General features: G+C 50.7%; 1 protein-coding gene across 2 annotated transcripts in view; it reads left to right on the top strand.

The window, feature by feature from the left end:
* LMTK2 (lemur tyrosine kinase 2) overlaps positions 1 to 12869 on the top strand; it is a 72724-nt gene that overhangs the window by 52129 nt on the left and 7726 nt on the right. For both annotated transcript variants that reach the window (XM_061153691.1, XM_061153690.1), the window contains exons 10-11: positions 3152 to 3301; positions 4588 to 7519. In XM_061153691.1, coding sequence (XP_061009674.1) covers positions 3152 to 3301; positions 4588 to 7519 — 3082 coding nt within the window. The remainder of the gene's footprint in view (positions 1 to 3151; positions 3302 to 4587; positions 7520 to 12869) is intronic.

The following is a 12869-nucleotide window of genomic DNA, read 5'->3' as shown; positions in this document are numbered from 1 at the left end:
TCTTCTGGCTTCCATTGTTGCTCTTGAGAAGTCAGCTGTAAGTCTCCCTAAGCTCTTTAAAGGTAACTTTTAAACTCTTCTCTCTTTCTTTGGTTTTCTGTAGTTTCACTGTGATAAGTATGAGTGTGGACTTTTTTGTTTTTCTGCTTGGCTTTTCATATCTTAGGTGGGTGTTCTCAGCCCTTACCCTCCCAATAACTGCCTCAGCCCCATTTTTCCTTCTTTTGGAAGTCTGATTGGACATGCGTCACAACCTCTTGCTTTGTCTTTTGTCTCTTATTCTCTCCTTTATGTGTTTCATCCCTTCAGCTCCCTTTCAGATCTGTGCTCTAGTAGCCAATTCTTGGTCTTGTTAAAATTCCTCTTCAGCTGTGTCTATTCCTCTGTTAAATCTCTCTACCGAATTTTATAGTTCAGTTAATTGGCTTTACTGTTTTAGGAGGTCTATTTGATTTTTTAAAAAACTGGCCCAGAGTTTTTTAAAATTTGGTTATGATCTACATCAGATAATTCCCAAATGTGAAGTCTTTGTGGATTTGACCTTCCTGGTTCTTGATGGTGCCTTGTTTCCTTGGGGCCTTCTTCTGGTGAGGATCCTGGAAGCCTGGACTTGAGAACATTCCTTCAGAGAGGGTGCATGCGTGCTTTTGTGAGGCTTCTGGGTGTCCTGGCTGGTCAGGGACGACAGCAGCCTGGGGCTTTCTGTATTTAGCCTGAGGTCTTGGGGGCACTTAGACGGTATGAGCTTGGGCTGTGAATCCCAGTAAGGCCGGCTCTGTGACCAGCTTCTTTGGGACCGTCCACCACCCCACTCCCCCTGCAGGCACACACACACCTGTGTACTCAACACACATATTCACACACACTCACAGTCACACACGTGCACTCACTCACAGGGCCTCAGTGCCAAGCCAGCTTGCCCCCCAGGCTTCTGAGGGGTGGGTTTATTCCCACTGTGATGAGGAGGTCTCTGCGAGGCCCCTTGTTGGGCAGGGCCAGGGCTTGGCCTGTCCACCATCAAGCCTTGTTCACCAAAGACACAGACGCCCAGGCTCCGTGCCCCAGCAGGGGCCACGGTCGGACGCGGTGTGGCGCTCTCCTTTGTTCTCTAAGCTCCAGATTTTGTCCAGTGAGTTCCCTGCTAGCTTACCTGTCGTTTGATGTGTTTCATAAGAAGTTGCTTTTCACTCATGATCCGTGCTGTCACTGCTCTCAGCTGGGTGACTGACCTGAAGACTTCGCCCGTGTTCCCAGAGGCAGCGCCGCCCCTTGGATCTGAGGGGGTGAGGAGTGTCTGGCGGCAGGACTGGCAGTGGTGTCAGCTTCTGCCCGAGGCAGGGGCCACGCTGCCCTGTGCCGGGGACGAGCCTGAGGCTCTTGGCCCCGTGAGTTTGGTGGAAGAGGGGAGAAGAGCTACGGGACATTTTTCCTCCCAGAAGACAGCAGGCCACTGGTCTTTAGAGAGACCGGGAATGATGGGCAGTGGCTGATACCGATTTTCCTGAGGAGACTGGGCAGAAAGACGAGGGAATAGGGAGCTGCAGGGGGGCCTTGGGGAGGGGGACACGTCTCGTCTTCCTCACTGGTCTGCGTGAGGAGACGCACGAGGGATGCTGGAGAAAGGTGTTAGGAGTCGGGGGCTGAGACAGCCCAGGCCTCATGTTCTCTGAAGAGCAGGGGAGGGGCTGAGGAGAGGGCTGGTTCAGGAACAGGCCTTATGAGGGGAGAGAAAGGGCATCAGGGATCTGGAGAAACTGAGGCGGGCAGAGGTACATGCCCAGGGTCAAACCAGACGTGGTGCCCATAGCACTCACTGTGTCCCAGTCAGAGGCTGCCTTTGTGGTCTTTAGCATTTCATGCAAACTTTTTATTTTCCTTAATCGAATAAGTTGTTAATTCCCTAAAGTCGCTGACAGTGTCTTAAACTTCTTTTTTAATCCAAGACAGCCCTCTGCTCCTAGCAGTTCTGTGCTAGGGGCACATCTCCCTTCTTGAACTGGACTAGAGATTCGGGTTCTTTTATTTCCTTGATAGAAATGCCCTCTCCACTTAGATACTGAATATGTTGATTTACTCACTGATTTGTGAGATGAGCATAAAGAGAATTTAACTCATAAGTTAACTCATAAGTACTGTGCAGTGTCAAATAATAGATTGATGTATTCAAATACAGGTTGTTATTCTGGTAGGTATCGGTCATCTTCATGCGAACCATCGACAGCTAAACCTGACAGGAGTCACAGTCACATGGGTTCTCTTTAAGCATGCAGCCACACCTGCATCTGCCAACCAAGTCCTCAGGGATGGGTGCTCAGTACCAGCGTCTGGGTGACACAGGTGATCTGCCAGGTCTAGGAGCCACTGCAGAAGACAGACTGTAACACAGGACCGAAGGGGAAGTGGTGGGAGGAACGTGGAGACCACGTGGAGCGTGGAGACCATGTAGAGGAAGCATCCACCCCGCCCCCGCCCCCCCCTCCAGCAAAGGCCGTTTCCGAGGGGATGGCACCGGGCGGGCACCGCACGGGCAGGCGGGGCAGGTACCGAGAAGGGGGTCCCTGCCTGTGGTGATGGCACCCGCAGGTGGTGAGTGACCCAGGCAGGCGGCCTCTTCCGCCGAGCAGTGAAGAGTCATCCTTCCTAATAGCAGAAAGCTCTGAATACTAAGAACAACTACGATAGGAAACACACAGGTCAACAGGAAAGACCTGTTCATATTGGAAGTTCCACTGCTTACTACTGTTGTGAATGGGATTTTTTTCCCCCCACCAGAACCCTCAGAAGTCCATGTGTTTACTCTGTATCTAGCCATGTTGCTGAACCCTTTCAAGGCCATTGTGATGATCTTTATAATTCCTTGAGTTTTAAAGTTGACAGTCATTTGAATGCCTCCCTGTGATTACTCCCTCTAGCTCCATCTCATTTTACTCCTAAAATAACATTCTGTTAGTCAGTCTGAGGAGGTGTTCTTGTTGTGGTCCGCATCTTAATAGAAGTGCTTGCTTTTTAAATCATGTTGAAGAGCTATCTTGAATAACCTCTTCCTCAGACCCTTGTGCTTGAAATGACTGATGACTGTACATGTAAAAATGTGGGTGTTAAAAATTCAGTATCTGAAGAAAGAAAGATGTGCTTTTTTATTCCCCTGCAGGTCCCTGGGTGTGACGCTGTGGGAGCTCTTTGAGAATGCTGCTCAGCCTTATTCCAGCCTCTCCAACTTAGATGTGCTCAACCAGGTCATTCGAGAGAGAGACACAAAACTCCCAAAGCCCCAGCTGGAGCAGCCCTACTCCGACAGATGGTGGGTAACTTCATGTCACATTCTCTCAGGAGGTGAAGAAATTCTGTCTCCACAGGTCTTAGTTATATATTCCCTGATTTTCAACAATAAATGTTATGAAAAGCAACCATTTATATACTATTCATGACTGATTTTGGAACTAACGTCCGGTTTTTGAGATGTAATGCTGTTTTTTTTTGTTTTTGATGTAGAACCAGCAGGAATTTATGTCTTACATGTGATAAGAAACCTGTTACGTCCGAGTTAATTCTAAGAATCAGTTTATGGGTGTGTGCTCTTGTGGAGTTGTTTTTGAATGAGGCTGTTTGTGTGATACCCCGGCGTGTGTGACCAGACAGGTAGCATAGACGTGATGGAGTTTGAATTGGCACCTGAGGCAGTTTGCATAATGTGTGTTGACATTTGCAAAACAAATTCACTTCTTCAGAGTCTCCAGACCCGTTCTTCACTCGGTTTCCAGTTAGAGCTGGGCTCACCCGTGCCGAGGCCCCTGTCCGCGTCACCCTGTGCTCGGCGGGCGTTGCCTCTGCACCTTGGTGCCCTTCTGTGTGGGCGCTGCTCAGCCCCTCACCCGACTTGCTAGAACTAACTCACCCAGAATAACTGAATGTTTATGCCGTAAATTTAATACCGTGACATTGTCATCCTGTCTTCCCTTCCACTCACGGCCGCAGTTTAAGGCGTTGGCCTTACTCAGCCAACCCTTTGAAGACCAGCCCCTGACTGCCACCTGCGCGGGGCTTCTGTCTCTGCTCTTGCCCTCCGCCCTCAGCTCCTCTGGTGGCCTGAGGGAAGCTGTGCTGCAGAAGGTTGCGCTGTTCCTTTCTGTCGGGGGAGTCATTGGAGAGTAGTCGCCATGGCGTGTGTCTGCGTGAGTCCTCGCAGAATAGAGGGAGTAAGTCTCACACGTCAGACACGTGCGTCCTTGACTAAGCAGGAGGCCGATGGCGGTCGTGTTCAGAGGAGAGCATTTTAGGGCTGCTTGTAAATTTAGTGGCTGAGCGCCTGGAAAACGCCAGAAGAACAAATGACAAGGCTAGAAGAATTGCAGTGACGCTGCATGGTGTCCTGAGGACGCAGAAAATCAGTGGCCAGATTGTCTCTCTCTCCACTTCCTCTTTCCCCCAGAGCTCACCGTGAACCAGACTCCTGCTGGTGGCCAGCAAAGTGATTCAAGTGTCGGGGCTTCTGGGGTGTTGAGCTGGCCTAGGGCGTCCTTGTGAGGTCATTGCTTGTTTTGAAACAATCTGTCATCTGTCCACTAATCTCCTGTCCGTCTTGCTCAGGTATGAAGTCTTGCAGTTCTGCTGGCTGTCACCAGACAAGCGGCCAGCGGCGGAGGACGTGCACAGGCTGCTCACCTACCTGCGGATGCAGAGCCAGAGGGACCCGGAAGTGGACTTTGAGCAGCAGTGGAACGCGCTCAAGCCCAATGCAAACAGCAGAGATGCTGCAAGTAACGCCGCCTTCCCCATCCTCGACCACTTCACCAGGGACCGGCTTGGCCGAGAGATGGAGGAGGTCCTCACCGTGACCGAGACTAGCCAAGGCCTGAGCTTCGAGTACGTCTGGGAGGCTGCCAAGCACGACCATTTCGACGAGCGCAGCCGAGGCCCCCCGGATGAAGCCTTGTCCTACACCAGCATCTTCTTCCCCACGGAAGCGTTCGAGAGCTCGCTTGCAGACCCCGGTCCTGGCAAGCAGAATGATAGTGGCCAGGACGTCCCCCTGCGGGCCCCCGGGGTGGTGCCCGTTTTCGACGCCCACAACCTTTCTGTCGGAAGCGACTACTACATCCAGTTAGAAGAAAAAAGCCGTAGCAACTTGGACCTAGATTACCCGCCCACTCTGCTCACGACGGAGATGGATAATCCTGAGAGGCTTGGGGACAGCGCGTCCCAGTGTCTGACGCTCAGGAGCCTGGAGCTTGAGGAGTCCAGTACGGAGGAGGATTTCTTCCAGAACAGTGCAGACCCCAAAGATGTCAGCAGACCCGAGGAGGCGCACAGCACCAAGGGTCCCGAGAGCCCTTTCAACAGTTTATTTAATGACCTTGACAAGTCAGAGGCTCTGCCCAGTCACCAAAAAATATTTGACTTGATGGAACTAAATGGAGTCCAAGCTGACTTTAAGCCGCCCACCCTGAGTTCAAATTTGGATGACCCTAAAGAGTCAGTAATTGCATGCCACTTGGAGAAGGAACAGCCCCGTAAGCTTTTTGACTGCGAGCCTCTTTACTCCACAGACAAGCTCGTACACCAAGATGGTTTTGATCAGCTGGACATTGAAGAGTTGTCAGAAAATTTTTTGTTTCTTCAAGAGAAGAACTTACTGAAAGACTCCTTGTCCAGCAAAGCGCATGTAAATGATCTGCAGACAGAACTCAGAAATGCTGGCTTTCCTGAATACATGTTAGAAACTCCCAGTAGAAAGTCTGTAAAGGCTGAGCCTAAGTTTGCTGAAAATAAACCAGACTCTTCGCTGCAGGAGAGCGTCAGCGTGCAGGGCAGGGAGTCAGGCGCAGCACCCAAGGGTGGCTCTGGGGTGGCAGCCTCGCCACGCTCCCCACAGCCGCAGGTACCTCCTACCTCGCTTGAAACCCAGGGGCCGCCTCACGAAGTCCCCCCGGGTGTAGCCCTGAAGCAGGGTGAAGACAGGCCCATGTGTCCAGAGGGCGGTGTCCGTGAAGACGGCGCCTGCCGAGAGGTAAACGCAGATTCCACGCCCGCCCCACCGGACACCCCCGCCCCCACCGGGGGCGACGGGTCCCCGGCCCTGACTCAGCAGGGGGAGGGGGCCGTGAGCCTGACCCAAAGCGACCCCAGCCTGGTCCAGGACACCTCCGCCAGCAAGGTGAGTATAGGGAACGGCCTTCCAGAATTGAGGCAGAACTTAAAACACCAGCTGCCTTTGGAAGAGCACAGCCCTCGAGGCCTGCGGGAGAGAGCCTGGGAGGCTGTGGAGGCGCTGGGGCAGTTGGGTCGTAAAGATGCTGCTGCAGAGGAGGGCGGCTTGGTGTCCGCCCTCTCCTCAGACTCAGCCAGTCAGGACAGCCTCCTGGAGGACAGCTTGTCGGCGCCCGTGCCCACCTCCGAGCCGTCCGTGGAGACCCCGGACTCCCTGGATTCGGTGGACGTCCACGAGGCTTTACTGGGCTCCTTAGGTGCTCACACGCCACAGAAACTCCTGACCCCTGACAAGCCAGCGGACAGCGGCTACGAGACAGAGAACCTGGAGTCGCCTGAGTGGACGCTGCACCCGGCCCCCGAGGGTGCCCCGGCGCCTGACACGGCCTCGGCGCGTGAGGGCACTCCCGACAGGCTGCCTCCCAAGCCCCTCATCGTCATCTCAGATGCCGCTGACGGCCACAGAGGCGCGGAGGCGACCTCACAGACCGCCGCGCCTGCATCCCAGGGCTCGCACCGAGACTCCGCGTACTTCTCGGACAACGACTCTGAGCCCGACAGGAGGTCGGAGGGGGCCCTGGGCACCTCGGTGTCGGCCCTAGGAGCCGACCAGCCCCTGCCCGAGAGTGTCCCGCCGCAGAGTCCCGGCCCCCTGGACAGCTGCCTGGACGCCAGCAGCAGCCCGCCTGACCCCAGCTGTCCTGATCTGCAGAACTCCCGTCACCTGGAATCCAGAGAAGCCGCAGAACCAGCTCCCACACACACACTTCCCCCTGACGACGAGGCTGGCAGCCCCTCGAGTCTGCAGAACTCGGAGCTCAGCAGCGGGGATGACCTCGAGGCCCCCGAGGAGCCCCCCTGCACGCTGACTTCCACTGGCACCAACACCGATGAACTCCTGGCGTTGACCCACGCCCCTCTCCGCTGCGGCGGCCCCGTGGCCCCGACAGCCGAGAAGCCCTTGTGCGGCCACTCCGAGGGCCCCAAGCTGAAGGAGCCGGACGTGGAGGGAAAGTACCTGGGGAAGCTCGGCGTGTCGGGGATGCTGGACCTCGCCGAGGATGGGATGGATGCCGACGAGGAGGATGAGAACAGCGAAGACTCGGACGAGGACCTGCGGGCCTTCACCCTGCACAGTCTGAGCTCCGAGTCCGAGGACGAGGCCGAGCACCCGGTGCCCGTCGTCCTCAGCCGTGAGGACGGCCGCTGCCTGCGGAGCCTGCTGAAGCCCGCGGACCCGCCGCCCGGCTGGAGGAGGGAGAGGAAGGCGGTGACCTTTTTTGATGACGTCACAGTCTATCTCTTTGACCAGGTATCTGTTCCCTGTCCCCTCTGGGTTGACACGTTGGAGATTCCAGCATGTGTCGGGGAAACGAGTGTGCTCGGGTTTTCTGACTGCCGTTCTGAGGACACCAATTGTTTTGTGATTTTCTCAGTAAAGGGAATTTGGGGGTGGTTACCATGTCAGTTTCAAGAACACGCAGAAGCGAGGTTTGCACTGGGAACTCCTATCGCGTGAAGGGGGCTGTGGGCTCCTCCCGGGTGTCCTGGCAGAGCCCTGCTGAATCACTCGTCCTTTCCCAAGCAGACGCGTGTCCGCGGGCGGTTGGCAGCGATGCCCAGCGCCCCGGGCCGTCTGGAACCTTCTGAGGCTCGCACGTAGCCCTGGGGACACCGACAGGCAGTGCCTGTGGAGCAGGGCCGGGCTGGCGAGACAGCGGGGCGGGCTGGGAGGGGCCTCCTGGTCCCCGGCTTTGTGTTTGTCAAAGGCTGTTCAAATTCACGCGTCCCTTCCTTCATCTCCTCAGCGCACCTGAACCGTGCCTTTCACAGGTCTGATGACCTGTAGGTGGAATAGAAAGAGTTAATGAACTTTGTGTTGTGAGCAGTGTGGGCAGGCGCTGGGGAAGATGTCTGGGGCTCTCTGGAGCATTGAAGTGGGCCCCGCCCCTGTGGAAGCCGCCACCTGGGCTACGGAAGGGCTGCACTTGTGTGGGGACTTGGTGGGGAGGGGGTGTTGTTCTGATAGGTTCAGAAGCCAGCAGGATTGCCTAAGAGCCAGACTCACGGCATGAGAACAAAGGCACGGAAATCAAGTGTACAGCATGCTTAACAGATGTGAGATTTGTCACGGTGAAAGTGGGAACGTGGGCGAAGTCCCGAACAAAGTCCTGAAAATCTTACTAGATGTGAGGTTTGTCACAGTGAAAGTGGGAACGTGGGCGAAGTCCCGAACAAAGTCCTGAAAAGCTCCTGCAGTGGCCGGTGGGTCCCATGCAGCTTCCGTGGAGTCATAGCAACCTGTGGCTTCAGACTGCTGGCCGGCAGGTTCCCTCCTGCTTCTGCTGTCCAGCTTCATGAGCCTGTTTTGAAGTGGTTTGGTTTTTAAGTGGTTTAAGTTCCTAAGCTCCAGAGTTTTCACTGAGCATCATGGGTTTTGGCAGCTCTGCCTTGGTTATTTCACCGTTGGTTCAGCAGGTGCTTGGTGAACGCTTACTCAACTTTCTTGTGAAGTCACAGCCCAGCAAGTGAGTGTCTGGGTGCCGCCCTTCCCAAGCAGGGTCTCCTTAGCTTCACTATGCAGCAGGGGTCTCCCCATGTTTCTCACAGGCCCTTCCATGAGCCTGGTGGGCATGTTTGACCCTCTGTTCTTGCACTGCGCACCGCCCCCCCCCGCCCCCGCTGCCCCGCACTCACAGTGTTCTCACGGCCATCACAGTGGGTGGTGATGCTTACTTGCAGGTAAGGTGACGTACGGTCACACCATTCAGCCTGTCACAGGACAGGTGAGCTCTGAGCTCAGTCCCATGTGTCCCAGCACTGGTCACTATGGCGACAGGGCCTGGCCCGACAGTGTGGGAGGTGGTGTCACAGCCCAGAGCCCATAGAGTCTGTGAGGTCCTGGGGCAGACGGGGAACTGAGGGTCTGTGTGCTGCGTTTCTTTAGCTCATTTGGTTTACAAGGACATGTTCCTTCAAAAAAAAAAATGCAGTGAGCATAAGGAAAAATACTTTCAATTTAAAGAAAAGAAAAACACTCAAGAAAACCAACTTCTCAGTAATTGCTACCACTTCACTTACATACACACACCAGAAATTACGTGGTGAAAAGCATTCAAGAAAACAAAACTTGTCTGTAATTCCTACCACTTCTCACACACACACAAAAGTAAGCGCTCTCCGTAACTGCCCCCTCCAGAATAGAACTCTTCCATCCCCACAAAATCCCCGCCACATCCCTCTCCTGGCAACCACTGACCTGCTTTTGTCACTGGAGTTCTGTCTTTTCTAGAATCGTGTATAAGTGGCAGGGGTGTTGTTTAGTCATAAAGTCAGGTCCAACTCTTTTATAGCATAGAGTGTAGCCCACCAGGCTCCTCTGTCGACGGGATTTCCCGGCAAGAATCCTGGAGTGGGTGGCCAGTTCCTTCTCCAGGGGATCTTCCCGACCCAGAGATGGAACCCATGTCGTGTGTGCTGGGAGGCGGGTTCGTTACGGCTGAGCCGCTGGGGAAGGCCAAGTGGCGGGATTAGACCGTGTGTGACCTTGTGTGTCCAGAGCCTCACTCTGTAAAGCGTCAGGGAGTCCTCCCGCTCTATACTCATCCCTGAGGAGCGTTCCTTTGTGTGGGTGTTATGTTTTGTTCGTTAATCTGCTGGCCAGTATTTACACCCAGTTATTTTTATTATCATTTTTTAATTGTTTATTTTTTTTAATTGTTTTTAATCTTTTTAAAAGTTAAACAGTAAAATGGCCCCTTTTGTGTGTGTGTACAATGCTGTAAACGTTAGCATTCATGTCACCCTCCGCAGAACCATGACAGACACAGCTCCCTCAGCGCAGAGAACACCCTCTATCATTTTACATTCCACCAGCAGCGTGTGTGACACGGCATGTAACCTTTGGAGGCTGACTGTTTTCACTCAAGAGTGTAATTCCTCTGAGAGCTGTAGAAGTTGTTGCTTGTTGCAGTAGTCCCTTCCTTTTAGACACATTCCATCTTGTAGACATATGATTGTTTTAACCATTTACCCGCTGAAGCACATTTTGGTGTTTCCGCTTTGGGGCTGTCACAGATAATGCTGCTTTGAACAACTGTTTGTAGGTTTTTGTGTGGACACAACTTTTAATTTTTCTGAAAAGGCCCATGACTGTGATTGTTGGGTTGTATGATAAGTGTGTGTGTTTAGGCGCCTTTTTTTTTTTAATTGAAATATAATGAGGGACAGGGAAGCCTGGTGTGCTGCAGTCCATGGGGTTGCAAAGAGTTGACCAACGACTTAGTGACTGAGCAGTAACAACAGTTGATTTATAGTGTATGTTTAGTTTTTAAAGAAAATGACAAACTGTCTTCCAGAGTGGCTGTATCATTCTGCATTCCAGACAGCATATGTGAGACCTAGTTTCTCCTGTTTTGTTTGTTTTGTTTTGGCTGCACCATGCGGCTTGTGGGATCTTAGTACCCCAAGCAAGGAACGAATGCAGGCCCGTGGCGGTGAAAGCACCGCGTCTCAACCACTATACTGCCAGGGAAGTCCCCATTATTTTTTATTTTAGCTTTTCCAACAGATGTGAAATAATACTTCATCATGGTCTTAAACTGGATTTCCCTGTTGGATCGGGATGTTGCCTGTCTGTTCATGTGCTTCTTTGCTATCCGTATGTCTTATTCAGTGAAGTGCCCCTTTTGCCCATTTTCTAGGTGAATTCTCTGTGTTCTTTGAGTTTTGGAAGTTCTTTATAAGTTCTAGATAAGAGTCCTTTGTCAGATATATGGCTTGGAAATACTTCTCCCAATCTATGGCTTATCTTTCACAGAGCAAGGTTTTTAAATTTTGATGGATTCCAGTTTATAATTTTTTTTTTTTCCGTTTATGGACCATGCTTTACGTGTCATGTCTAAGTTCTTCACCAAACCCTAACTCCTGAATATTTTCTCTAAAAGTTTTATACAGTTTTGCATTTTTCATTTAGATCTGTTACACGTTTTGAGATAGTTTTTGTATAACGTTTAGGTTGGGGTTCATTGTTTTGCCTCTGGATGGATGTCCAGTTGTTCTAGCACCATCTGTTGAAAAGATTATTCTCTATCCATTGAATTGCTTTTGCACCTTCATCAAAAGTTAAATGGCCATATTTTTAATGGATCTGTTTCTGGACTTTCTGCTCTCTTCCATTGATCTGTATATCTTCCCTTTTACCAAAATTTTGGTTTCCATTTGCTCCTTGCCAGTATACAGAAATGTGGTTGATTGTTATATGTTGACTTTCTATCCTGCTGTACTGATTTATCAGTTCTAGGAATTTTGTTTTCAAATTCCTTGTGGTTTTCTACACAATCAAGCGTGTTACCTGCAAATAGGGACAGGTTTGTTTATTCTTTTCCAAACTGTATCTCTTTCATTTCTTTTTCTTACCTTATTACACTAGTTAGGACTTCCAAGACAGTGTTCAATAGAGCGGTTACATAACACTGATTGATTTTTCAATATTTAATGAGCCTTGCATTCCTGGAAAGTAAAGCCCACTTGGTTGTAATGTTCTTGCTACATGTTGCTGGATTTGCTTTGCTGGTATATTGTTGAGGATTTCATGAGGTCTGCATATTGGCCTGTAATTTTGGGGGGTGTTTGACTACTTGGCTGACTTTTACTCTTGCTCTGCCTTTGGTTTGGTGTCAAGGTAATGCTGGTCTCATAAAGCGAGTTGGAAAGTCATAGTCGATTGAATAACACAGGTTTGAATGGTGTGGGTCCACTTATATGTGGGTTTTTTCACTAAACACCTACCAAATACTACACGATCCAAGATTGGTTGAATCTGTGAATGTGGAACCTTGGATATCAAGGGGCAACGGTACAGTTCCAGGGGGATCCTCAGCTGCGCAGGAATCAGGGCCCTCGCCCCGTGGGCATCAGTCAGGGGTCAGCTGCATCACCTCCTCTTCTGGGAAGAGATTGTGTGGATTTATTGATCTCTCTCTGAAGAACTGCTTTTGGTTTCATGGACTGTTTTCCTTTGTTTTCTTTTTAATTTTATCAATTTCTATTTTATCTTTTATTTCTTCTGCTTGCTTTGGATTTATTTTGCTCTTTTTCTAGACTCTTAAAGTATAAGCAAGGGATTTGAGACCTTTTTTTCATTCTACTATTAATATTTAATGCAATAAGTTGCATTTTTCATTCAGTTCAAAATATTTTCTGATTTTCCTTGAGACTTTCCCTTTGACCCAAGGATTACTTATTTAAAAAAAAAAAATACTGTTTAATTTCCAAGGGTTGGAGGTTTTGGTTTTTTTTTTTTAACCTTTCTGTTACTGATTTCTGGTGTAATCTGTTTTGGTCAGAGAATGTGTTTTGTAGGGTTTCAATTCCTTCATATGTGTTGTTTTGTTTGTAGAGCCAGAATATGGTCTATCTTGGTAAATGTTTGGTCCATGTGCACCTGAAAATGTGTATTTCACTTCTTGGTGGGTGGATTGTTCTATAAATGTCACATGCACTTGGTTCATTTCTTCTGTACTGTTGCTGATTTTTCTACTTGCTCTATGCCTGAGTGAGAAGTGTTCATTGAAGTCTTTGGCTGTATAAACAGATTTGTCTGTCTGTGTTTTCATTTCTGTCCATTTTTGCTTTGTCTGTTTCGTAGTTCTCTTGTTAGC

This window comes from Dama dama, chromosome 10 (assembly GCF_033118175.1).
Source record: "Dama dama isolate Ldn47 chromosome 10, ASM3311817v1, whole genome shotgun sequence".
Lineage (NCBI taxonomy): Eukaryota > Metazoa > Chordata > Mammalia > Artiodactyla > Cervidae > Dama > Dama dama.
The sequence above is the reverse complement of the archived record's forward strand: the minus strand, read 5'-3'. Positions and strand labels throughout refer to the sequence as shown.